Source organism: Piliocolobus tephrosceles, chromosome 3 (assembly GCF_002776525.5).
Source record: "Piliocolobus tephrosceles isolate RC106 chromosome 3, ASM277652v3, whole genome shotgun sequence".
In the NCBI taxonomy this organism is placed as follows: domain Eukaryota; kingdom Metazoa; phylum Chordata; class Mammalia; order Primates; family Cercopithecidae; genus Piliocolobus; species Piliocolobus tephrosceles.
Window position 1 is genome coordinate 4358975 of NC_045436.1, and position 27887 is coordinate 4386861.

The 27887-nt window shown below is 37.1% G+C and overlaps 2 protein-coding genes across 4 annotated transcripts in view; one reads left to right on the plus strand and one right to left on the minus strand.

Annotated features, from left to right (window-relative positions):
• The window catches only part of CCDC110 (coiled-coil domain containing 110), a 27077-nt gene extending 14934 nt beyond the window's left edge, over nucleotides 1-12143 (plus strand). Inside the window, exon 7 of one of the 2 annotated variants that reach the window (XM_023220926.3) lies at nucleotides 11782-12143. In XM_023220926.3, the coding sequence (XP_023076694.2) occupies nucleotides 11782-11822 (41 nt within the window). In that variant the 3' untranslated portion in view covers nucleotides 11823-12143. The remainder of the gene's footprint in view (nucleotides 1-11781) is intronic. The other variant, XM_023220928.3, reaches the window with a different exon arrangement.
• Nucleotides 7767-27682, minus strand: C3H4orf47 (chromosome 3 C4orf47 homolog). 2 transcript variants are annotated; one of them, XM_023220929.2, is made up of 7 exons: nucleotides 27509-27676; nucleotides 24857-25076; nucleotides 20864-21001; nucleotides 20688-20763; nucleotides 16468-16647; nucleotides 12195-12361; nucleotides 7767-8005 (listed from the first exon to the last, which is right to left on the minus strand). In XM_023220929.2, the coding sequence occupies exons 1-7, from the start codon at nucleotides 27606-27608 to the stop codon at nucleotides 7957-7959; spliced, it is 930 nt and encodes a 309-aa protein (XP_023076697.2). In that variant the 5' UTR covers nucleotides 27609-27676; the 3' UTR covers nucleotides 7767-7956. The 2 variants fall into 2 exon arrangements, with proteins under 2 accessions (XP_023076697.2, XP_023076698.2); XM_023220930.2 differs by lacking the exons at nucleotides 20688-20763; nucleotides 24857-25076 and having other exon boundaries at nucleotides 27509-27682.
• Nucleotides 27683-27887: the final 205 nt, after the last annotated feature.

Sequence of the window (27887 nt, forward strand, 5' to 3'; positions counted from 1 at the left end):
TGGCGGGAACCCGGGGGGGCGGAGCCTGCAGTGAGCCGAGATCCGGCCACTGCACTCCAGCCTGGGCGACAGAGCCAGACTCCGTCTCAAAAAAAAAAAAGAAACCCAAATATGATAATGGCTAGTAAGATGCCTGCCCTTTGCTGTAGGTGGAAACATTGCACTGGACAATAAGCATGCCTGCCCTGGCTCCAGAGGAAACACAATCTCGAGCTTCCAAGATTGCAAGCACACCTGTCCCGTGCCCCAGGGACACTCTGTCTTCCAACACCGCTGTTCAAATATTCCTTGTGGAATTTTGCACAGTGCTTTTCCTACGTTTATTGAGGTGATCCTGTTTTACTCCTTCAATCTGTCAATATGGTAAATTATGTTAATTTTGAAACATTCACCTTGAATTCCTGGGATAAACTCCACTAGGTGATGTTGTATTATTCTTTTATTATCTATTCCCAGATTCAATTTGATAATATTTTGTTAAGGATTTCTGCTTCTATATTCAGAAGGACGTTGGTTGTGTTATTTTCTCGTAATGTCTTTGTCTGGCTTTGGTATCAGGAAAATCCTATTGGGAAGGGTTTCCCCTCCTCTGTTTTCTGAATTTGTGTAGAATTGGTGTTATATTATTCCTTCCTTAAATATTTAAATATGTAATACTAATACATATTTGGAAGATATGTAATATGTAAATATCCACCAGAGGGCCTGGGTTTTTCTAAATGGGAAGGTTTTACATTGCTAAATGATTTCTATTAATGTAGAACTGTTCAGATTTTCTATTTCTTGAGTTAGGGTTGATAATTTGTATGTTCTGAGGAATTTGTACATTTCATGTAAGTTCTCAAATGTATTATCATAAAGTTGTTCATAATATTCCTTATTAGCATTTTAACATTCAAAGGACTTACAGCGATGTCCCCTCTTCAATTTCTGACATTGGTAATTTGGGGGTTCTTTTTTCTTTATCATTCTTGCTAGAGTTTTAGCAATTTTATTTTTCTTTTCAAAAATCAGCTTATTATTTCATTGATTTTTCTCGCCGCTTTGTTTTTTATTCCATTGATTTCTGTTCCTATTTAGTAATTTCATTCCTTTGGGTTATCTGGGGCTAATTTGCTCCTTCACTAGTTTCGTACCCACATTAACTGCGCCACAGAGTATGGTATGTTTTCATTTTCATTCAGTTCAAAATATTTTCTTTTTCACTTGTGATTTATTCTTTGACCCAGTGGATTAGAAGTGAGTTGCTTGATTTCTAAATGTTTGGAAATTTTCAGTGATTTTTCTTGTATTGATTTCTAATTAATTCTGTCTTGATCAGAGAACATGCTCTATAATCTTTTTTAATTTATGGAGACGTGTTCTATTGCCCAGAATATGGTCTGTCTTGGTTGATGTTTCAGGTGAACTGGAGTGTTCTATAAATGCCAACTAAGTAAACGTGTTGACAGGATTGAGCAAATCTATGTCTGTACTGATCTGGTGTCTGCTTGTTCTAACAGTTACTGATAGAGGAATAGAGAAGTTGATTTGTTCATTCTATAAATTTGTTTAATGTGTTTTAAAGCTATTTTATTTTATTTTACTGTTATTATTATTTTCTTTAGATGGAGTCTCAGTGTTGTCAGCCCAGGCTGCAGTGCAATGGAACAATCTCAGCTCACTGCAACCTCCACCTCCTGGGTTCCAGCAATTATCCTGTCTCAGCCTCCTGAGTAGCTGAGATTACAGGCGCCCACCACCATGTCTGGCTAATTTTTGTATTTTTAGTAAAAACGGGATTTCACCATGTTGGCCAGACTGGTCTTGAACTCCTGACCTCAGGTGATCCACCCACCTCAGCCTCCCAAATTGCTGGAATAACAGGCGTGAGCCACCATGCCCGGCCTAAGCTCTTTTATGCATGCACACACATTTAGCACTATTATGTCCGCTTGGTAAACTGATACCCTTATTATTATGAAATAACCCTCATTATCCCTAGGGGTATTCCTTGTTCTAAAGTCTCTGATATTAATATAGCCCCTCCAGTTGTCTTTAGATTGGTGTTTGCATAGTATATCTTTTTGCATGCTTTTATATTTATTTTGTAATGACGAATCAGTACGAGAAACTCGGAATAGTTAAATAATGAATATATACCATGAAAATGGATTAGTAAATCCTGGAAATCAAATATAAATCAAAGAACTAAAGCATTAAGAAAATAACTAATGGTGAGCACTATATCCATTTAAATACAAAATTAAGATTAAAGAACTATGAGAACTGTGGTTACAAAATAGAGTGTTAGTGTTAAAAAACACTGACAATATAAAACAAACAATATAACTAAAAAGTTGGGCGCATCCTTTTACTTTTAACCTGCCTTTGTCTATTTTGTTCACTGCTGAATCCTAGTGCCCAGAGCTATGCCTGGAATATAGCAAGCACTCAATATTTGTTAAATGAATGATGAATTAACAGGCTGCCATTACACTAGACTATTAGGCATAGGCTGGGCCTTCACCCTGTACGAATGTTATAAGGAGTTTTAAGTATCAAGAAGTTTAGACAAAATTAGCTGGATGGGGTGGTGCATACCTGTAGTCCCAGCTACTCATGAGACTGAGGTAGGAGGATCACTTGACCTCAGGAGTTTGAGGTTGCAGTGAGCTATGATTGTGCCACTGCACTCCAGCCTGGGTGACAGGGTGAGACCCCATCTCCTAATAACAACAGCAAAGTTTAGACAAGATGATATTTTAGGTTCCTTCCTTCCTTCCTTCCTTCCTTCCTTCCTTCCTTTTTTCCTTCCTCCCTCCCTCCCTTTCTCCCTTCCTCCTTTCTTTCTTTCTTTCTTTTTTTTTTTTTTTTTTTGAGACAGAGTCTTGCTCTGTGGCTCAGGCTGGAGTGCAGTGGCCTCATCTCAGCTCACTGCAACCTCCACCTCCCGGGTTCAAGCTATTCTCCTGCTTCAGCCTCCTGAGTAGCTGGGACTATAGGCATGTGCCACCATGCCCAGCTTATTTCTGTATTTTTAGTAGAGACGAGGTTTCACTATGTTGGCCAGGCTGATCTCGAACTCCTGACCTTAAGTGATCCTCCTGCCTCGGCCTCCCGAAGTGCTGGGATTACAGGCATGAGCCACTGCGCCCAACCATTTTAGGTCACTTTCTAACAGTAGTGTAATGATTTCAAGTTGCTTTATGAAGATTTTTGGAAATATATATATTGGGGGGAGGGAGGATAATATATGTTTTTCTAGCTATCTCTCATAGGCTTATAGCCTGCCCCCTTAATAAGGTGTGAGGAGGAATAAACTGGAAACAGGTCCCCTCAGTCTTTTTTCTTGTAAACTAACATGTGTTCTATAGTTGATTTCCTACAAGTAAGTAACCTTTGTCTTACCCTGCTCTCTAATGTTGGTAAAGGCTGTAGAGTGACTAACATAACTTGAAAGCAGCCAGAGGCTGGGTGTGGTGGCTCACTCCTGTAATCCCAGCACTTTGGGAGGCTGAGGCAGGCAGATCACCTGACATCAGGAGTTCAAGACCAGGCTGACCAACATGGTGAAACCCCGTCTCTACTAAAAATACAAAATCAGCTGGGCGTGGTGGCGGGCGCCTGTAATCCCAGCTATTTGGGAGGCTGAGGCAGGAGAATCACGTGAACCCAGGAGGCAGAGGTTGCAGTGAGCCGAGGTTGCGCCTTTGTACTCCGGCCTGTGCAACAAGAGTGAATTTCCGTCTCAAAAAAAAAAAAAAAAGTGAGAAGGCTGAGGTGGGAGGATCGTTTGAGCCTAGGAGTTGGAGACGAGTGTGGGCAGCATAGGGAGACTTTGTCTCTACAGAAAATTTGAAAAATTATCTAGGTGTGGTGGCATATGCCTCTGGTCCCAGCTACTCAGGAAGCTGTGGCAGGATTGCTTGAGCCTGGGAGGTTGAGGCTGCAGTAAGCCATGATCACACCACTGCTCTCCAGCCTCGGCGACAGAGACTAAGACCCTGTCTCGGGGAAAAAAAAAAAAAAAAAAGCAAGACTGTGTGGCTTTGCCAGTGCTAGTTGTGCTAACTTGGACAAATTAGTTCATCTTTCTCTAACTCCATTTGTTGTTAGATGTAGATTAAGAGATTAATAATTAAAAACATATTAATATGGAATGCACATGGAATGGTATCTGGCACATTGCATTATATAAGTGTTATATAATGCTACTAACTTACTTTTGACATTGTAACAAAATACCACAAGGGAAAACTCAGTTATAATTGATGAAAATTCAAATTAACAAATTACCTTACAACTTATTTACAACAAATTATTTGATGGATAATGATCTAGTGGTTGTTTTTGTTTTGTTTTGTTTTTGTCTGTTTGTTTTTAGAGACAGGGTCTTACCATGTGGCCCAGTCTGGCCTCAAGCTCCTGGGTTCTGGTGATCCTCCTGCTTTGGTCTCCCAAAATGCTGGGATTACAGGTGTGGGCCACTGTACCCAGCCTTAACAGACTGATACATATTTTTTATTTATTTTACAGCTTATAAAATATTTTAAATTTGGTTTTCATAATTCTTCCAGGTGGATAATACAGATGACAGATAATGCAAGAGTCTTAAGAAATTAATTTGCTCTACAATAGACAGCTATAATAGTAATAGGTTGAACCTGTTTTTTTTTTTTTTTTTTTTTTTTATTTGAGATGGAGTGTCACTGTGTTGTCCAGGCTGGAGTGCACTGGTGCAATCTTGGCTCAATGCAACCTCCACCTCCCAGGTTCAAGCAATTCCCCTGCCTCAGCTCCCCCAGTAGCTAGGACTACAGTTGCCCGCCACCACGCCTGGCTAATTTTTGTATTTTTGGTAGAGACAGTGTTTCACCATATTGATCAGGCTGGTCTCGAACTCCTGACCTCAAGTAATTCACCCACCTTGGCCTCCCAAAGTGTTGGGATTACAGGCGTGAGCCAGCGAGCCCGGCCTTAAACTTGGCTTATTATTCTTAATGCATGTTCCACATTTATATACAAAAGGAGCAGGCAGTCTCTGAAGAAGCAGGATTAAGATTTCAAAAACTATGATGTACTACTGCTTAACTTTCTTGAGGTGCTACTGCTTAACTTTCTCTCTGCTTAACAGTTCTTACTAGAGCTTATTATTGATCTAAGTCTCCCTTAAAGTTAAGCCTTTCTTCCATGTTAGGTCAACATCCACAATTATTATTTCAGATTTGAGCCTTGAACAGATGTAAGTAGACAGTTTGTAGCAGAGACTGATGTCTGGCTAAGCAAGCTTATTTCTTCCATTACTCACTGATGATGGACGCTGAAAACTACTCAAGTCATAAAGGCATCGTAACAGGAGAGTAGATAACTAGATGTGTAAGTTGTCAATAGGGGACACCAGAGTCGTGGCGGAGTCTGAGGAATAAAGCTGTTTCACAGGAAACTACCCCATGTTGTATTGTTACATTTTCAAAGTTAAAAGAAGAGACAATAATTGTAAGAAAACAATCCACGGGCATTATAACTAGTTTGCACCTGTCAGATCAAGCGTGTGTGCATGCTCTCCTCTGCCAATGCTTAGAGAAATCTTCATCGTTTTACATATCTCATTATTCCCATTGCTGGTTTCCATATTTGGTTTTCTGTAAACTGACACAATACATTTACATAAAATCCAGATAAGGTCTGTCAATTGTCACACTGCTGCTAAAACCCTTCAGGAAAGCATTAGACTAGTGTTCCCATCTATGAATATGATATGAAGTGTGTTGTTTTAAAAAGGCATATTAATAAAAATTAACTATAGTTAAAAGACAGATTAAAATGAACAATTATAATTTTTAAATCTAAAATAAATTTCGATAAAATCTGAAAATATAAAACTCTTATCTCAAAAGAATTGGGATTACAGGCATGAGCCACCACACCCAGCCTAAGAATAAATATATTTATAAGGCTTGTTTGGTAACATTATCGATATATAACCATAGATTTTATTCACCTATGTGTACTTGGTAAGGCCATTCCTATTCTGAAGACAAATGTATTCAGTATTACTCTTTGATTCACATTATACCCTTGGTAATGTTTTTACGATATTAATTGCACAGTGTTAGTTATGAGGCAGGCATGAAAAATTCCTTTAAAACCTTAATTGTAAAAATTATCTGTACCATCTGCACTCCTCCTTCAAAAGCCAGCTATGTATGTCTGGCTTGACGTACCCACTTAAAAAATATGGGTAGGCCCAAAAGAAGAGTCTTGTAGCCTTCTACAGTCTGATTTCCAGCTCTAGGCAGCCTGGACTGGCAGAAGGACGAGTTCTAAGAAAGCATCACATATTTGTCCATTTTCACAATGCTGATAAAGACATGCCCGAGACTGGGTAATTTATAAAGAAAAAGAGGTTTAATGGACTCACAATTCCATGTGGCTGTGGAGGCCTCACAATCATGGTGGAAGGCAAAAGGCACGTCTTACATGGCAGCAAGCAAGAGTGAAAATGAGAACCAAGCAAAAGGGGTTTCCCCTTTTAAAACCATCAGCTCTCGTGAGACTTATTCACAACCACAAGAATAGTATGGGGGAAACTGCCCCCATTATTCAATTAACTCCCACCAGGTCCCTGCCACAACATGTGGGAATTATGGGAGCTACAATTCAAGATGAGATTTGGGTGAGAACACAGCCAAACCATATCACACCATTATCTAAAATAACTTCCAATGTATTAGTTGATATTTAGATAATTTACATTTCCCTTTTAAAATACAAACACCACTAGCCCCTGCCCCTGGTGAATGAGGGCTATCAATACCTCACTATGAATTACAGTAAGATACTTAAATCATGTCTTTTAAGAGCCGATTTTTTTTTTTTTTGAGACGGTGTCTTACTCTGTTACCCAGGCTGGGGTGCAGTGGCATGATGTCGGCTCACTGCAACCTCCACCTTCTAGGTTCAAGCAATTCTCCTGCCTCAGCCTCCCGAGCTGGGATTACAGGCATGCACCACCATGCCCAGATAATTTTTGTATTTTTAGTAGAGACAGGGTTTCACTATGTTGGGCAGGCTAGTCTCGAACTCCTGACCTCATGATCCACCCACCTCAGCCTCCCAAAGTGCTGGGATTTCAGGCATGAGCCACCGTGCCTGGCTTAGAGCAGATATTTTTAAAAGAGGGCAGGTGAAGGAGAAGAGATAACTTGGGGACTAGCAGGTGAGACCTAGGTGAGATGCCCCAAGTGAGGCAGCTTGAAGCTAGAGAGGAACATGGGAGGGCACCAAAGACTGACTTCATCCATCTTCCAACTTCAGAATTTTTATAAGATACTCAACTAACAAGTACATCCCCCTCAACCCCTCAACTCATGCTGGGGCTGCCATTGGCTAAATAACCTGATGCTTTACGTAAGTCACAAATAGAGGTGTGTTACCATATAAGCTGAAGCATTTGCCTCACTATGTCATGTGTATATATTGTATCTATGTGATAATATAAATGGATCTAACATTTATCTTTGATGTTAAGAATGCTTTAGTAGGCTATGACACTTGGATAGCTATCAATCCAATTTTCAATACTTCTGAGAAGAAACAGCAAGAATTTATTGTGTACTTTCTACCCTTCCAGCAGTCTCTTCCACTCCTCCCCTCCAACCCTGCAATTTTTTAACATTAGCAGTAAAAGCAAATGACAGATTGCACTTCAGGATTTTATAAAATGTGTAAACATGTTCTGCTCAGACACATAGATCTAAAAACATAAATCAACAACCATGTGGTATTAGCAAATACTATTTATTAATTAAGTAGTAGTATGAAAATAAGGAAGAGAATTAGAGTTGCAGGCTTAAACTTCTTTTAACTGCTTGAGCTATCTGCTCCAAAACATCTTATATTTTTTCAAATAATTAGCTCTTGATAATGAATTACTCGTAGTTAAGATCCAGAAAGCTACTTGTCTTCCAGTTGCTAATAGGATGGTACTGAAGCAGTCTTGTAGTTCTTTGAATTTAGTGCCCTAAAATTGGAAAATAAACACACATTAATTTTATAGGTGCAAGTCAAATACCTGTACATTGTTTTTTTTTTTTTTTTTTTTTTAAGACAGGGTCTCGCTCTGTCACCCTGGCTGGAGTGCAGTGGTGCAATCACAGTTCACTGCAACCTCAAACTCCTAGGCTTTTAAGCAATCCTCCTACCTCAGCCGCCCAAGTATCTGAAACTACAGGCATGTGCCATCATGCCTGGCTAATTTTTATATTTTTTGTAGAGACAGAGTTTTGCCATGTTGCCCAGGCTGGTCTTAAAATCCTGGGCTCAAGTGATCTGCCTGACTTGGCCTTCCAAAGTGCTGAGATTACACACGTGAGCCACCAAGCCCAGCCCGTCTGTACATTGTTACAAAAACTTTTTTCATTAAAAAATTTAAAACTAATATACTTTGTAACATATTAACAATCCAAAACCAAAATTTTCTCATCAACTTAAAACACTTCATTTTATTAAAGCCATATATACTTAGAAGATACAATTTAAGAAGGAAAACAATTATAGAATCAATTTTAAATACTACTGTCCAAAGGTTTACTGGTTTTAAAATTAGGGTAAAAGCTAGAACCTGATTCAGGATAATGATTTGATAATGTATTATAAAAAGAAAGAGATTTCAATAAATTCAAAATTACTAAACGGAAGATAAAATTCAAATTTTTCAAAAGAACAATCACTTATTCTTCTTTTTCTCCCTGCTCCAAACATATATGCTACAGCATCATAGAACTTTCTCAGGTTTATTCTCTGCAGAGAAAGGAAGACACAGAAAACCTGAAATACTGCCCGCTTCCCACATCACAAAGTTCCGTCTATCAGAGGGTGGGCATGGTGAGGAAAATTCTAATTTTACCATCTGTTTATCAGATGAAATTGGGCAGAGTAGTGATAGGTGGCTTGCTAGAGGTTAAAGGTTAAAAGGATAGAAAAAAGCTCCATATCTTCCTGTTTCTAAGTCCAATACTTTACCAACTAGCCCACAGAGAATAGTATTCCTGTAGACAACAGTTTAAATTACATACATTTACCCTAATATCTAGGGGAATCGTGGTTCAGTGACACAGATCAGTTTTTGTTAATTCAGAAAATGTGAATTTTGCTAGGTCAAAATCAATTTTCCATTCCACAAAATTGTCACCAAAGTGCTACAAAGAGTAGATAAAATATGCAAAAATTGGTCATCATCATCATCAATATTAGCTTATTATAATAAAACCCGTACGGGTTAAGCTACCATTCAAAATGTATATCCGGCCGGGCACAGTGGCTCACGCCTGTAATCCCAGCACTTAATCCCAGCACTTTGGGAGGCTGAGGCGGGAGGATCACCTGAGGTCAGGAGTTCGAGACCAGCCTGACAAACACGGCAAAACCCCATCTCTACTAAAAATACAAAAATTAGCTGGGCGTGATGGTGGGTGCCTGTAATACCAGCTACTTGGGAGGCTGAGACAGGATAGTTGCTTGAACCTGGGAGGAGAAGGTTGCAGTGAGCCGAGATCACACCACTGCACTCCAGCCTGGGTGATGAGTGAAACTTCGTCTCAAAAAAGGAAAAAAAGACAAAATGTATTTCCAAAACGGGTTCCTTCAAACCCATATATAGTATCAGCAAGACATGGTAGACTTGGAAAGCTTGAATAGGCTAATTATTGCAGCTAAGAAGGACTCTTCATTTCACCTACATTACCTCACTTATAATAGCATCTCATACATTAGTGACTTTGTACTAACTGCATAGTTTAACTTCTATTTGATAGTATCATAGCAATTTAGAGCTTTTGTCAAAGTAGTATTGGAGTCTGGGGGGTGGTTATTCTATTTTACATAAAATGAGAATGTACTATGCTTCCAGTTAATTGCAGTGATACTGTATTACTGAAATTGAATTCATAGGAAAGACACTGGTTCTAACACTCCTAATAAGATGCATACATGGCTTAATACAGATGTCATAGTATTGGAGGCCACTGAAATACACACAGCATTCTGTAGTTAATGCTGCTGACACATACCAGTGCTCAAGAAAAAACTTCACTTGCCAAATGCTTTATGCACTTGCCATTTGGGAAATACTGAGATAAATGTTTTGAAAAAATATAAAATCAAACATAGCTGTATGTAGCAAAATGACTATCATATAAGGTATAACATATATGGATGACTATAACACATAACAGGTTCAAGATAGAAGTTCAGTAGAACTCCGTCTGAGGATATAAGCAGACTTTAGAGAAGAGATGATAGAAGATAGAAGGCAGAATGAACAACCTTACCAGCAATGTAGTAGAGTAGGTTAAAAAAAGGACATGTATTTCATAAGGCTCAAGAAAAAGATGCACGAAAATAACAAGAAAGACAACATGAAAGCAGGTTATGGCCACCTTACAAGGGGCCTTCAGTTTTTTTAAGCAAATGTTTGAAACTAGATGGCATCTCAAGCTAATTAGTCCCCATGAAACCAGAAGATAACTTCAATATTTTTTTTAGAGAAAATGCATCTTTAAGTACATAAAATACAGTAAAATCATGTATATCACAAAAAATGTTGTGGGCTGTAGATATTATGTCTGAAGTAGCAAACTGTAAACATTTTAAATTTTCCTTATTTGAGATCATTTTTTCTAATCTTGCAAACTCTCAGCATAAAATTTAGTGCTAGGTAGCCCCGAATGATGTAAAGCTTAAGATGTCCAGAAATTTTTTTTCAACTTAAGCAACGGACTAGATTAAAATAATTCAGTCAGAAAAGTGGATACATACTGAAGCTCTAAATGGATGTTGAGTGAGAGAATCAAGTGAAAAAAAGCCATTGTTAGGTATCCAGGACCACAGAATCTTCTCAGCAGTCCCATGAGCAAGAAGAAGCAGTCCCATGAACAAGTATGAACATCATCTAAGTTAGGGCACCCCAAGTTATCAAAGTTTTAAGACAGTATCAACTTACTATGAAGTCTTCTTTCCCAAAAGAATTCAGGTATTCAAAATCATATTTCTGGTTAGGTAAAAGTTAACACATAGCACTGGTATTTTTAATTTATAAAAATGTTAAGTAATTTGTCTTTAGCTGATTAGTTCTGCTGGTAAATACATTGTTCCAAAGAACTTAACAAGTAGTCAATCAGAAATACACCTTTGTGCCGGGCATGGCGGCCCACGTCTGTAATTCCAGCACTTTGGGAGGCCGAGGCAGGCAGATCACCTGAGGTCGGGAGTTCGAGACCAGCCTGACCAAATGGAGAAACCCCGTCTCTACTAAAAATACAAAATTAGCCAGGGGTGGTGGTGCATGCCTGTAATCCCAGCTACTCGGGAGGCTAAGGCAGGAGAATCGCTTGAACCCGGGAGGCAGAGGTTGTGGTGAACCGAGATCACGCCATTGCATCCCAACCTGGGCAATAAGAGCGAAACTCCGTCAAAAAAGAAAAGAAAAAGAAAGAAAGAAATACGCCTTTGTAATAAAGGGCAGTTTTATTTTTGTGAAATAATACTAATGTTAGTATTATAATTACTGTCTCCAAGTGATAAAGATGTACTACTATTTTTATAAAAGAATGTAAATTTAGTGTCCTTTAGACACAGAATGACTGATTGTTTTTACTCCAAAGAACTTTCTCAGTTTTGAGAGTATACAAAACCTGGATAAAATTGAAGTTTTAAGATACTTTGATAATACACTTTTTCTCAAAGCATTATAGTTATGTTGGCATTTTTAATTAACCAGAATATTTCCTATTTTCACAGGTTATCTCAAAGTTAAAGACAGAACTCTCAAGCATCATTAGGATTCCTCACGACTACTAAGAAACTCCCTTGGAGAAATAGCCAATGTTAATGTGTACTGCTAACTGAACTATGAATATCTAACTAGTCTCAAATGACTCATAATGAGGCGCTATAGATTTGCTTTAAAAATTATACACAGAATGGTTTGGTGCAGATAACGTAAGCTTTTTCAGCTGGGAATTTCAGAAGATGGGGGAGAACTTCTACAAGGGAGGGCAGGTACCTGTACGTGGAAGGAGCTGAGATGTCTAAAGTCACCCAAATTTGTCATTTTGAAAAGTATATATAAATAAAAGATACTATTTTGAAGAAGTATAAAAGTTGGAAACAATTGTTTCTTGGTTTGTCAGCTAAGCATAAGGTATTCCCACCTTCTGACATTCAAAGTCATTATACTTTCAACTGGTCTGCTTTTTGGTCCACCTGGTGGGTGGAAAATCTTATCGTTTTTGCCAGAAATAGTTGCCAATTTAGCCACATAAGGGTCAGCAGAATGTGATGGGTAAGGATCAAATGTTCCTGCCTTCATTCCACCAGGCTGCAAAGAAAAATGAGACAACTTAATGTGATTTTGTAAAATGCCTCTACAAAATTAGCTTGTGAAGAGGTTCATAAATATTTTTGTAGTCTGCAGAGTTGGTTTTAAAGAAGATGATACTGTTTAATTCAAACACCACCAAAAGCTCTCCCTACCACCAACTTTATAGGGTCAAAACACCATAATCCAAAAGCTCTCTATAAAAATGATAATATTTATAGGAAGGTAACAGTCTAAACTATTGCCAAGCATTAATATTTTAGAGTTTATCAGGCCAGGCTATCACTTAGTTAGAAAGTGAGTCTATTAGTAAGGGAAATCCTAGGTCACATGTATTTTGATAGAGAATGGGGAACAAGGAGTGTGGCACAATATGAGTTTACTAAATGCCAGTCAATGATGGAAAAGATACTTTTAAAAAAAGTAATAAGCGGCCGGGTGCGGTGGCTCAAGCCTGTAATCCCAGCACTTTGGGAGGCCTAGACGGGTGGATCATGAGGTCAGGAGATGGAGACCATCCTGGCTAACACGGTGAAACCCCGTCTCTACTAAAAAATACAAAAAACCAGCCGGGTGAGGTGGCGGCGCCTGTAATCCTAGCTACTCGGGAGGCTGAGGCAGGAGAATGGCAGGAACCCGGGAGGCGGAGCTTGCAGTGAGCTGAGATCCAGCTACTGCACTCCAGCCTGGGTGACAGAGCGAGGCTCCATCACACACACACACAAAAGTAATAAGCAATAGCACAAAGAAATAGAAAGCAAGAGGAAAATGCAATCTACTTTACTTTTCTTGTAGTCTATTAAGAGAAGTCAATCAAAATATTTTTCAACCTGTAGAACATAGAAATATTTGCTTTGACTTCTTAAACTGATTTGACAGAATTTTAAACTTTATATTGTATATAATCACAGGAAAATTCTATAGAATCATAATAACTCATTTAATTAGGCACTCTTGTAGTATCTATGCCAAATATACATGAAGATTTAATTCATTTGAAAGATACTGTTATAAGTTTTCAAGTTTTCCAGATTGAAGACACATGGATTATTTTAAACATCACAATAACAAGAAAACTTAAGAAAGTTTAAATTAATTTAAAAGTATAAAAGCAAAATGAATGAATTAAAAATATAAAAACATAAATAAGCCCAAGTGATGCTTTAAAAAGTAAATTAATAGCTATATCTGTAATAGAATTAAGAATGAAAAAGAAATGAGGAAATTCTATACCTATATTAAATATCAAAAATATAAAATAGGCCAGGTGTGGTGGCTCACGCCTATAATCCCAGCACTTTGGGAGGCTGAGGCAGATGGATCACCTGAGGTCAGGAGTTTGAGACCAACCTAGCCAATATGGCAAAATCCTGTCTCTACTAAAAATACAAAAATTAGCTGGGCATGGTGGCACACGCCTATAATCCCAGCTCTTAGGGAGGCAGAGGCAGGAGAATCACTTGAATTGAACCTGGGAGGCAGAGGTTGCAGTGAGCCAAGATCGTGCCACTGCACTCCAGCCTGGGCAACAGAGCAAGACTCCGTCTCAAAAAATATATATACATATAAATATATATATACATATATATAATATTTCTGCAAACCCCAAAAACCTGAATGAAATGACTGATTTTCTAAGACAATATAAATAATCAACATTGACCAAAAAGAGATAGAAAATCTACACAAAACAGATGGAGAAAGACATGTAAGAATTGAGAAAATTAGCAGAACCACCCTGTAATATGGCTAAGCTCAGAATGCTTCACTGTGTGAATTCTTTCAAGTCTTCAAACAGCTGATATTTCTAGTGCTATCAAACTGCTATAGAACATAGAAAAACAAAGAAATTACCCCCATTGCTTTAAGATGCCTGCATCCACTTGTACCAAAATAGAATAAGACATATACATAGTCTTAAAAATACAGACCAATCACACTTCAAATTATTCAAGCAAAAATACTTAATAAAATATTAGCAAATAAAACACAGTATTATATTTTAAGATTAATACAACACAACCAAGTGAGATTCATTTCAGGAAATATTGTTATTCAGCTTATGACAAGTAAAAAGTGGGGAGTGAAGGGATAGTCTAAATAGATTATACCGTTTAATAAAATTCAACATATATCAATAAAATTCAGCATATGTTCCTGATTTATTCCTATTTTTGGCATCTATAAAAATGAAAAACTAAAGGTATCCCTATTAAAGTCAAGATTAAGGCAAGGATGGCCACTACTGCTGGCATAAGGAATTGGGCATGAGCATGACAGAAAAAATACAAATGTATAAGAAAGGGGGGGAGCAAAATTATTTGCAGATAATGTAATTATAGAGCAGTAAAGCAAAAGAGAATCAAGAAAATAACCATCAGAATACAAAGTTTAATGAAGTGGCCAGTTATTTTTTAAAAATCAAATGTTTTTTATAATGACAAATAATATGAAGGAAAATATGATGAGGAAAAAAACCTTATGGACCAGAACCTTAAAATAACAAGGAATAAATATAAGATATAATATAAGCTATGCGATGTAAAATACAAAACTCTACAAGCGAGATACAAGGTTAAGTGGCTTACTCCTGGATCTGAAGATTCAAATTATAAATATGTTAATATATCCAAAAATACAAAGAGTAAATTTTATCACAAAATATCAAAGTTCTTTCTCTTTTGGGAACTTTAGAAAATAATTCTGAAGTTCTGGAGAATACGACAGAATAACCAGCACAACTTCTTTAAAGAGTAAGAAGAGACTAGACCACTCACTATTAAATATAATAGAACTTAAAAGGATTTTTTTGGCCAGAAATAGACAAATAGATCAGTCAAATGGAATGAAAACTCAGAAACATACCTTCAAAAATAAGAATTTTGGTTTGATAAAAATGGCATTTCAAAGTAATGGTGTTAAAAATTATTCCATTAGTCATATCGGGAACAACTTGATTTTTAAAAAATCAGTTTTATTAAAGTCTAATTCACCTGCAATAAACTATACCCATTTAAAGTGAACAATGCTATGAGTTTTGGCAGATGTCTACACTCCTGAAATGACTACCACAATTAAGATACAGAACATTTCACCCCCTGCCCAAAGTTTCCTCATGCCCCCAAACTAAATAAGAGCTGGATTCTTACCTTACTCTTTACGTCAAAATGCATTTTAGATAAATATTTAAATGCAAAAGGATATGACTAATGGGAGAAATTAAGAAGCCACATTATTCTAATATTGGTGGTAAAGAGAGCCATTCTGAAAATGACAAATGAAAATTATAAATCTGACTACATCAAATCATGAAATTCCTGAACAGAACAAAACATCATAACCAAAGATCCAACAGATTAAAAAAATTATTTCCAACACAAATAACAAAACGAGAGTAGTACCCTTCATATATGAGGATATCTTACAAGAGATCTTACAATATTGATCTCACAATATTAAAACATAAACTTTGAAATACAAAGTCTGCAAGAAAAACAGGCAATTTACGGGAAAAAAAAGCATTGACTAAGGTTTATACACTGCTGGAGCATTTTAATTTTTATTCTCACTTGTTAACCTCTGCAGTAGGAAGATAGTTAATTTTAATTGCCATTTCAAAAACTAAAAGATGGTTTGGCTCTTTATGGTTTTAAGAAAAACTAGACCAAGGGTCTAGAGAAGCACTTCAAAAATTCATTGTGAATTCACCAAGCGTGGTAGCACACTCCTGTAATCTCAGCTATTCTGGAGGCTGACGCAGGAGAATTGCTTGAACTCGAGAGGTGGAGGTTGCAGTGAGCCTAGATCATGCCACTGCACTCCAGCCTGGGCAACAGAGCGAGACGCTGTCTCAAAAAAAAAAAAAAAAAAAATTATAAATTCAAATACATTTGAAGAGACTAATAATTACTTCATGACAAGAGCTTCATTATCCCCTACACTATTCATACTTGGTGATTTCATGTAATTTTGTAAAAATGGGTCCTATGATTCTTGGTATCAATATGAACAAAAGTTTATTATTTATATGGGAAAAAAATCATTTGACAGCAAGAGACAGTATTTCTTTATGCTTAATTTTTTTCATCCTAAAATTGTAAACTTGCCTTTTTACCAGGAGAAGAAGGTTTAAAAGTGTTTGAAATTGATTCTTTCTTCTCTTCTTTTTTAATTGGTGGTAAAGGTTCCTCAGAAAAATAAGGATTAGCATCAAAATAGTCCCTTGGGTGAAGATTTAACTTAAACGGCGCTCCTTTAAGTAAACGATGGTGTTCTTCATTCGCTTTCTGTAAATTAAAGAGTTTGAAATTACATAGCATACATTTCACAAATTGAAAATAACCCAGAGTGAAATCTTTTACATTATAATATAAACATGATTCTTAAATCCATCCTGCTCCGTGTACTTTTTTAAAACATTAATTTGCTACGTTCTATTTTTATGCTACAAAAGATATGCCTACTTACAAACATAACTATGCTTATTCATTTTGGATACAAATTTATTTGCAGTACTGAGACCTTATTGCCTAAATGAATCTATATTAACTATCTGGGCAGCATGATGCAGTATAACAAGAGTTGTCTCTAGTTCACACCCTTCCTGCTTTGTAGCATTTCTCAGAGATTCTGGGAAAGTTATGTTTTAGTGTCACATCTTCTTCAACTGTGAATGAGGACATTATCGTTCCCCCCATAATGCTGTTGTAAAGATCACACGAGATTATGTAGATATATGATTTTATATGTGTATATATATGTATATATAACATTTTTATAATTTTTAAAAATATATGTATATATGAGATTATGTATATATAACATTTTTATAATTTTAAAAAATATTTTATATGTATACATGAGATTATGTATATCTCATATATCTGTATATATGAGATGTAGATATATATGAGATATGTATATATGTATATATTACATTTCTATAATATTTATTGCTATCTAGTATTCAAAGCAAAACAGAAGTCATGTTTTCCTCTTATGTTATAATCTTTTCTATCAGACAATATTAAGTATAAAAATCACTGGCTATTAATAAAGTAGCAAAAATCAAATTATGAAATATAGATTCAAAAAGCAACTACACAGTGAATATTGATACTTTTTTTCACTTTTGCAAATATAAAATCTGGCATTTCATCATTCAACAAACTGAACTGAAAACACTTGATAAATGAAATCTAAAATAGATAGTTACTTGAGAGAAGACTAACTTTCACTACTAGGAACCCACTACAGCATTTTCAGAACCCTTTCCTCTTTTGGGATTTTTGTCTCGCCCTTGCTTGTCCTCTTCCTTTCTCCAGCTTGCAGGACATTCATTCATTCTTGGTGATCTGCTCTCCACTCTTCCATATCACAACGATGGTACTGAACATTTATTCTATTGATCTTTTTGGACAGTGTTCCGCAAAATTTAGTTGTCATGGGAATCACTTGATAATTTATTTAAATTACAAATCACCAAGCCCTTCCCTCAAAGATTTCTGATTGCATTGGTCTGCTGTATGGCCCATTAACCTGCGGTTTTAACAGTCACCCTCAGTGGTTCTCATGTGTGATTATAATGTCATGTTTTAGGATCACTTTTTGCTAGAGCATGGTCACCTTTTACCAGAAAAATACTGTATTTGTCTTACCAACCCCTGCTCTAGAATTGTTCAGTTGAGTACTGGTCAGCAGATGTGTGAGAGAACTATTCAAAGCCCAGAGAAGAACCACCTGAAAGGCTGTGAGGTGGCGGTGTCTGGCTCTCACACAGAACTGTGAATGGTGCTGGTTGCCATCAGCTGTGCAAGAAAACGTCATAATTCACAGGGCATCCGATGGAGTACCTAGAAAGGTCTTGCCTCAGTAGTGGGGAATAACTAGCCCTAGATTGAGCATAGCTCCTATCACACCTAACAAATCTTAAATGCAAATCCTGAAAAGATAAAAACCATTTCTAAGTAATGTGACAGCATTCCAGAACAAAGCCCAAGAACATTGATAAGAATACAAAAATATACAGCACTCAACAAAGTAAAATCCTCAGTATTTGACATCCAGTGAAAAAAAAATACCAGTAATTCGAAGTAGCAGAATATGACCCCCAAACTGAGAAGGAAAAACAATTATTTAAAATCAACCAAGAACTAATATAGATGTTAGCATTAACAGAAAAGGGCACTAAGACAGTAAGTATATTCTGTATGCTCAAAAAATTAAGTAGAGACAGGTAAGACATTAAAAATACTCAGACTTCTAGAGAGCAAAACCACAATGTATGAGATTAAAAATACACTGGTTGATATTAACAGCAGATTGGACATTACAGAAAAATAGATTATGAGTTTGAAGATGCAGCAATAAAAACTAACCAAAATGAAATACATAGAAGGAAAAAAGGACATTTTTTAAAAGTTAATAGGGCTTTGGTAAATTGTGGGACAATTTCAAGAAGCCTAATACACATGTAACTGGCATTTCTGAAGGGGAAGAGAAAGACAGATAAAAATATCTGAAGAAATAATAACTGGAAATATTATAAATTTGCTTTGAAAAACTATAAACCCATAGATCCAAGAAGCTCAATAAACCTCAAGCACAAGAAGGAGGAAAGAAAACAACACAAAGTCACATCATAATCAAACTGCTTAAATGAGTCATAAAAAGAAAAAAAAAGTAGCCAGAGAAAAGGACACATTGCACACAGAAGAATAAAAATGAGCATGACAATAGGTTTCTCATCAGAAACAATTCAAGCAGGAAGACAGTGGAGTAACCTTTTTTTAATACTAAAAGAAAAAGCAAGATACGTTTTTCAAAGTTAGTTTTAGGATATTAGTAAATTGAGGAATATAAAATTTCTGCCTTATGTATAAGTTCTAAAAATGAGGATAAGAGAGCTTTTTCTGTTAAGAAAGTATCTTATGCCCAATAAGCATAGGGTAAAAGATTAATTACTGAGCCACTGTAAAATTCCACTGTATGTAGTTGTGTAGTATGTACGCATTATTATTCCTACAGATGAAAATTAGTTTATATGCAGTTTTATAAGAACCAAGGTTTCTGCCCAATTGAATGGAAAACTGTTCCTGGGTTTGCACATGCCCGTCAGCAAAATGGTCATTATTCTCTCACATTCCACTGGTATTTAAAATTACCATAGCAAAACTGTTACAGCCTGCGTGCCTATACAAACAAAAACAAAAAGCTATAAAGTGATTGCCATTTAATGCTTTATGTCCAAATTAACTTGACTTTTCATTGCTACCAGCTTTCTTTATGTTATGGTGATAATGTGAAATTATGTTCGTATGGTTCTAAAATTTATAAGGGTTCCTTTATTTATTTACAAATAGACATTCCCCATATAAAGGAACAGGTCTCATTATAAGTCAAATATGGTACACAGTGAGTGTAAGAGGCATATGCTAGTAAATTTCAGTTTTTATCTCTGCCATTTAATAAAGTGAGCAGTTTTCTCCTAGCCTTTCCTCTGTCTCCTCATAGGATTCATCCATTCTCTAACCTCCACTTTTTCCCATCACCCCTCCACTCCTCCATCCCATTCGCTCATCGTAATGGCTTCTTGGTCAGCCCAAAAGTATTACCACTATTTTTGCAGGCACAGATAGTAGGGTGTGTTGGCAATATGGCTAAGGGTCAGGATATAACTCTTTATTTAAAATAGAACATAGTTGATCAGGCCAGGCTAATAGAAGTTTCACAGCTAGTTTAGAGAGATATAAAATAGATGTGGTAAACCATAGCAAGAGATAAAATTCATCCTGGAAGGAGCTGAGAGGATATACAGCAAGATATGAAAATCTAATAAAACAGTAAAATTATCACAATTCAGAAACATGAGTTTGCCACTGCCCCAGTGATACAAATAGATAGAACAAAACAAAATTAGATCTCAAGTGAATAATAATAATAATAATTATTATTATTATTATTATTATTATTACTGAAACAGAGTCTCGCTCTGTCACCCAGGCTGGAGTGCAGTGGCGCGATCTTGGCTCACTGCAACCTCTGCATCCTGGGTTCAAGCGTTCTCCTGCCTCAGCCTCCTGAGTAGCTGGGATTACAGGCGTGTACCACCACGCCCAGCTAATTTTTGTAAGATTAGTAGAGACGGGGTTTCACTGTGTTGGTCAGGCTAGTCTCCAACTCCTGACCTTGGGATCTGCCTATCTCAGCCTCCCAAAGCGCTGGGATTATAGGCATGAGCCACCACCGCACCTAGCCTGAAGTGAATTATTAATATCGAGTTAACTAAATAAAAGAAAGGTTGAAACATTCAAAACAGACTTTTTACCTTATAATTTAGTTTTGCTGCATCATAGAAGTCGGCAGAGTGTGAAAACTGTTTACCTATGGTAATATTTGCATAGCTAAGGAAGCAAAGTAAGTAATGGTGACTTCAGAGTTCAGAAATTTAATTTTTTAAAATTTCAAAACAAACGATATGACAAAGTATTAAAAATATCTTACCCATATCCAGTTCCTTTCTTTCCCGGGTTTGTGTATAAATTCTTTCCAGGTGCCTTGTATTTTTCTCGAGGTTTTGACTGTGCGCTGAAAAATGGGACTGGACCACCTATTGTTCCATAGTAGCTTCCTAAGCCACATCTTAAATACAATTTTTTGGTGTTTTAAAAGGAAGAGGTTAAAATGGTAAAATTATGGTAAATCTATTTTACCATAATTTTTAAAAAGATTGGAAAAAAGAGAAAAAAATGATAGTTTTAATCTAATTTCATTTTCCTCATTCTTCAGTCACAGATTTTGATGTGAGATATGTTTTTAATATTTGTATTATTTTAAACATTCTATAAAAGTAAAACTGCATAATCCTTAGGAAGTTAGAATCATTCCCATTAATTCAGTTAACTGTAACAATAAATAGAGTCTTTTGTGTTTTAAGATTAATTTATGGGCACTTTATGGCAAGTTAGCTAATAAATGGCTAATTACTTCTGACTATCCATCCACAAGAAACTACACTTCCAAAACAAATATTTAAGACTGCTGTTTCCACTGCTGATGGAAAGTGACTCAGGGAATTTGGGTGCTAATTTTCTTCTGTTTGGTTTATATCTCATAACTTTACTGCAGAAAAAATTAACCAAATATTTTCTTTTCTTCCATTTTAATGTTAAATTTTCTGGGCACACAGTATCTATGCAAAATCATTAAAGTGTTTACTATCCAGCACTTTCACAGATTTTTTGTTAAAACTTCCACAATAAGGATTACTATTGTTAGAGACAGTCATAGTCTCTAATTCTTAAGTTACCATTGAAGCAAACAAATTTTAATAATCAGAAAAAGATCTACAAGACAAATGAAACCTTATTACTATCAAAACTTGACACTGTTCGTACATCTGAGTTAAAAATTTCAAAAACTTGAACGACATCAACATTGATTGCTTATTATCAATACCTTCAGTCTACAAATGGTAGGAAAGCATATTTTAATTAACCCCTCTTTATGAACCTATAGAATGAAATTCTAAAATACAACAAGGAAATAGAGCAGGGATAATGCAGAGAAAGGAGAACTATTCACAGACAGGCATAATTTACCCAGAGCGTAATTTAACACAAACATTAAAAGTCATTCTATTTAGAATTTATTAAATGCCTACGGTTCTGGAGGTGGGCATGGTGGCTCACGCCTGTAATCCCAGCACTTTGGGAGGCTGAGGTGGGTGGATCACCTGAGGTCAGGAGTTTGAGACCAGCTTGGTCAACATGGCGAAACCCCATCTCTACTAAAAATACAAAAAAATAGCTGGGCATGATGGCCTGTGCCTGCCATCCCAGCTACTCGGGAGGCTGGGGCAGGAGAATCTCGCTTGAACCTGGGAGGTTGAGATTGCAGTGAGCCAAGATAGCGCTACTGCACTCCAGCTTGGATGACAGAGCCGGACTCCATCTCACATACATACATACATACATACACACACACACACATACATACATACATAATAAATGCCTATGGTTCCATAATTTGGTGTTGAATAAATTTCTGTATAAGGGCTTCTTATTTATAACACCAGTCTCCCTTTTTGGAAACACTTTCTGTATCCACTAAATTACAGATGTTTTTCACACATCTGTGAATTTTTTTAAAAAAGGAAAGCTAGTCTAACTACAAAACTGTTATTATTTTTTGGCTGACAGATGAATATAAGCATATTATAAACTAATGTATCAAGGTAGCAATTATTACCACATGAGTCAAAGTTTATCACAGGCAGGAGAAAAGACTGAAAAATAGGAAAAAGTTATTTGACATATTACATGAAAAAGAAAGAAAGTAGTGACAAAAGGAAAAAATCATATTTCTAAATTTATATCTAAGAAAATGAAAAAGTTCAAGAAACAGTAATAATAATAATAAATAATTCAAATCTATCCAAAGTGTCAAAAGGTAGAAAAAGATGAAATTCAAGAAAAAAAGAAAATCCTCACTCTTTTTTTTTTCAGACAGGGTCTCACTCTGCTGCCCAGGCTGCAGTACAGTGGTGCAATCTCAGCTCACTGCAGCCTCAAACTCCCGGCTCAAGCGTTCCCCGCAACCTCAGCCTCCCGAGTAGCTGGGACTAAAGGCATGCATCACCATGCTGGCTTAATTTTTGTGTATTTTGTAGAGATGGGTTTCTGTCATATTGCCCAGACTGGTCTCAAATTCCTAGACTCAAGCAATCCATCCACCTCAGCCTCCCAAGGTGCTGGGATTACAGGCATGAGCCACCGCACCCACTGAAAATCCTGACTCTTTTTTTGTTTTGTTGTTTTGTTTATGAGACGGAGTCTCTGTCGCCCAGGCTGGTGGCACGATCTTGGCTCACTGCAGCCTCCGCCTTTTGGGTTCAAGTGATTCTCCTGCCTCAGTCTCCTGAGTAGCTGGGATTACAGGCGCCTGCCACCATGCCCGGCTAATTTTTATATTTTTAGTAGAGATGGGGTTTCGCCATGTTGGCCAGCTTGGTCTCAAACTCCTGACCTCAGGTGATCTGCCCATCTCAGCCTCCCAAAGTGCAGGGATTACAGGCGTGAGCCACGGTGCCCGGCCAAAAATCCTCACTCTTAATAGAGACAATAATTTTGGCTGACGTTGCCTACTAGAATTAGAAGGAAGTATAAGTTATACAAAGTAGTTTTACTAGTCTCAAAAAATACAGTAAATAAGCACAAAATTAGACTTCAGTTATCATCTATCAAATTAATAAATTGAGAGAATCAAAATATTGAGTGTGAATGAACAATACCTTTTTTTTTTTTTTGAGATGGTGTCTCACTCTGTCACCCAGGCTGGAGTGCAGTGGTGCGATCTCGGCTCACTGCAACCTCAGCCTCCGGGGTTAAAGTGAGATTCTCCTGCCTCAGCCTCCCGAGTAGCTGGGACTACAGGTGCGTGCCACCATGCCCAGCTAATTTTTTGTATTTTTAGTAGGGACGGGGTTTCACTGAACATTACGTTTTAAGTCTCAGTTATATAACATTACATTGACCTCATGGTCTAATGTTAAACTAATTTAAAGGGAACATTGACAGTTGTCATAACTAAGATACTGTTCAACCTTATGAGTATATCTTCACAATAATTTAAAAATAATGTATTTTTGATCAATTATTTTCTTCATCAAAAAAGAATTTCCGGCCAGGCATGGCCCAGAACCCTCCTCCACTTGAACCCAAGAGGCAGAGGTTGCAGTGAGCCAAGATCATGCCACTGTACTCCAGCCTGGGCAACAGAGCAAGACTCCAATTCAAAAAAAAAAAAAAAAAATTATCCTAATTCCACTTTTTTTTTTTTTTTTTAGACAAGGTGTTGCTTTGACATCCAGGCTGGAGTGCAGCGGCTCAATCACAGCTCACTGTAACCTCCAACTCCTGGGCTCAAGGGATCCTCTCACCTCAGCCTCCTGAGTAGCTAGAACTAGAGGCACATGCTACCACACCCAGCTAATTTTTTACCTTTTGTAGAGATGGGGTCTCACTATATTGCCCAGGCTGGTCTCAAACTCCTGGCCTCAAGTATTCCTCCTAGCTTGGCCTTGAAAAGTGCTGGGATTATAGGCATGAGCCACTGCACCCAGCCTCACATTTTTATTTATACTTCGTTAACAGCAGAAGACTCAGGGCCATAGACATGATCATTAAAGGCAGTTTTTTCCCCAATCTGACTTTGCAAAGTTTTCAAACAAATTTTATTATTTAAGTTGTTTTTATTATATCAACAAATAGAGCACAGTGATATAGATAATCTAAAATTTAATATAATGAGAATATATTTAATCAAGATTACTTGTCAATCTAAATCATCCAATACAACTATCTCCACCTAAGACAAACTAAGAATAACACTTAAAAATTCATCTTACATAAGTCAGTCCCACAGAAAAACAAACACTTAATTTAGTGATAAAGGTGCAGGAAATCTATTTAAGACTTTTCCCCAAAAAACACTTACGGCTTTTTCTCTCCACTACTAGGTAAGAAGGCTTTGCCTAGATTTTTTCTCGCTGCTTCCATCATATCCCGTCTCCTCACTTGATTCAGATTCATGTAGCCTTCTCCTTCAAAAATCCTCACAAAATGGGGATCGAAATAACCTGCCTGAAGGACTGACATTGCTTTGGGTCCCCCAGGTAGCATCTGTTTATTTTTGCTTGCAGCCTCATTAAAAGGTCCTTTAAAAATAAATTAGGCAGATGATAATTTTGAGCTTACTAGCAATTAAAGGACATGAAAAAGAAGAGGACAGTTTCCAAATACCATTTGGGCCAATTACGAATTTTGAGCTCTAGAGCACTGTTTTGAAATATTCCCTGAAAGCTCTGTGTGAAGGGCTACCTTGACAATAAGACCTAAGTGGTTTTCATCAAAACATTTTCATATTTAAGGTCTTGGTGGTACACTCTGAGTTTTAGAGCTGGTAGAGACCTTAAAGTGATCTAATTCAATGTTTCTCCAACTACAGACTAGGCAGCACTGTGTGACATGGCAGTAAGAGTGTGTGCGCAGGTCGGAGACGGTGTTTCATACTCAAACTGAAGCAGTTCTTCTCTGGGGCATACACTCAAGACACACGAGTATCCATGGCCACTAACAGACATTAACAAGAATGTTCATAGCAGTTTTATTCATAATAATCAAAAACGTAAAACAGCCCAAATGTCCATCAACAAGAAAACAGATTTTTAAACTGTGGAATGTATACAGTGAAATACTAGTAGCCCAGTAGTTTTTTAAAGGCTGTTTTGATAAGTGTTTGAAACATCTTTCGTAATTTATATCTAGGAGAGCTCTATTTGAGGAGAGCTTTGGTAACATGGAGAATTTTTTGAAGTGCATACAATCCCTAATTCAACTGGCTATTAAAACATGAATCTGTATCACTGACTTTTTTTTTTTTCTTTTTTGAGACGGAGTCTCACTCTCTTTCCCAGGCTGGAGTGCAGTGGTGTGATCTCAGCTCACTGCAACCTCCGCCTCCCAGGTTCCAGTGATTCTCCTGCCTCAGTCCCAAGTAGCTGGGACTACAGGTGGGCACCACCACACCTGGCTAATTTTTGTATTTTTAGTTGAGACGGGGTTTCACCATACTGGTCAGGCTGGTCTTGAACTTCTGACCTTGTCGTGATCCACCTGCCTCAGCCTCCCAAGGTGCTGGGATTATAGGCAAGAGCCACCACGCCCGGCCTGTATCACTGAGCTTTTTAAACTTTTTTTTTTTTTGACAAGGTCTCCTTCTGTCACCCAGACTAGAATGCAGTGGTGTGACCATGGCTCACTGCAGCCTCAATCTCCTGGGCTTAACTCCCTGCCTCAGCCTTCAAGGTAGCCGAGACTATAGACGCAGGACACCATGTCCAGCTAATTTTTATATTTTTTGTAGAGACAGGGTCTCACTATGTTATCCAGGCTTGTCTTGAACTCCTCGCCTCAAGCAATCCTCCCACCACCACCTCCCAAAGTGCTGGGATTACAGCTGTGAGCCACACTTGGTCAACTGAAATCTTTGAAAAGGTAATACATTCAAATAGTTCCAAATTCAAAAGTATAAACATTTTCACAACAAGTCTTTCTCCCATACTTGGCCACCCAATTCTTCTTCCACAGGCAAAGAGATAATCATTTTGTTTCCCAAAAAATGTTCAGGTATGTTCAAGTGAATGTTTTCATATATATCCTTTTTCATTGTTTTAAATGCTGTCTCAGAAGAATCACATTGTTAATGCTTAGCACACTATATAGACTATTCTCCACCTTGCTTTTTTATTTGACAATGTATCTTGGCGATGTCTCCAAATCAGTGTTTCATTTTGTATTATTATATAGAAGTAATCGGAGATCCAAAAATTGAATGGAAACATTTAAATATTTATGTATATTAGCTCTTTTTATTATTTATGACTTTTGTAAAAATCCCTCAGCCATTCACTTAGCATTTATTTCTCAGGAAGGTAACAATGGATGGCCTTCTTGGATGCAAATGTAAACGCTATTTGCATAGGGGAGTGTCCCATCTAACCAAAATATTCTGGGAGAAAACTGCCAGGCACCTTTGAAAAGAAATAAAATTACCTATGAGGACAATAAATGAGGATAGAGTACCCTCATAAAACGAGATTCCTATTCTCATAAAATAAAGTTCTTGCTGGGTGCAGTGGCTCATGCCTCTTAACCCCAGCACTACAGGAGGCTGAGGGGGAGGGATCTCTTGAGGTCAAGGGCTCAAGACCAGCCTGGGCAACATAGTGAGCGTCCCCACCTCCACAAAGTATTTAAAAATTAGCTGGGCATGGTAGTGTATGCCTGTAGTCCCAGGGACTCAGGAGGCTGAGATGGCAGGATCCCTTGAGCCCAGGAGTTTGAGGATGCAGTGAGCTATAATCAGGCCACTATACTCCAGCCTGGGTAACAGATATCCTGTTTCTAAATAAACAAATAAATAAATGAAATTGCCTAACTCCATTGAAATTTTACAAGTTAACAAACTTTAGAACTAAATGCTTTAAAATATAAACCACTAAAAAATCATTCAATTTAAATATTAAATTCTAAATTTTATCTAGAAAATACCCACTATTCACCCATAGAGGAAAGCAAATATACTTACGATTAAATTGTGACACATATTTATCACCCACAGTAATATACTCCATCTCACTAAAGAGGCCAATCCTTTCCATGTCCGTTTTCCCTCCTTCCGCAGGCATGGTAGGCGTGGTGGTGCTTTCTACACTGCTAACTTCAAAAGTTTCCCTAGGGTCACTTCTTTTATAGAAAAATCCTACTTTACATTGAAAATAAAAATAAAAGGGAAATGTTTAGAAAACAGTGGTTACTAATTTCCAGTTCTAATTACTTTCAGTCTGAGAGTTTTAAGGTTCACTATGAAACAATAGCCTCATACTCTATGGGGAAAGAACCACTCTGGAGTGGGGGAGAATAGTGGGATTCAAAATTGTCGGTATGAGCCCTCCCCCTTGACTCTC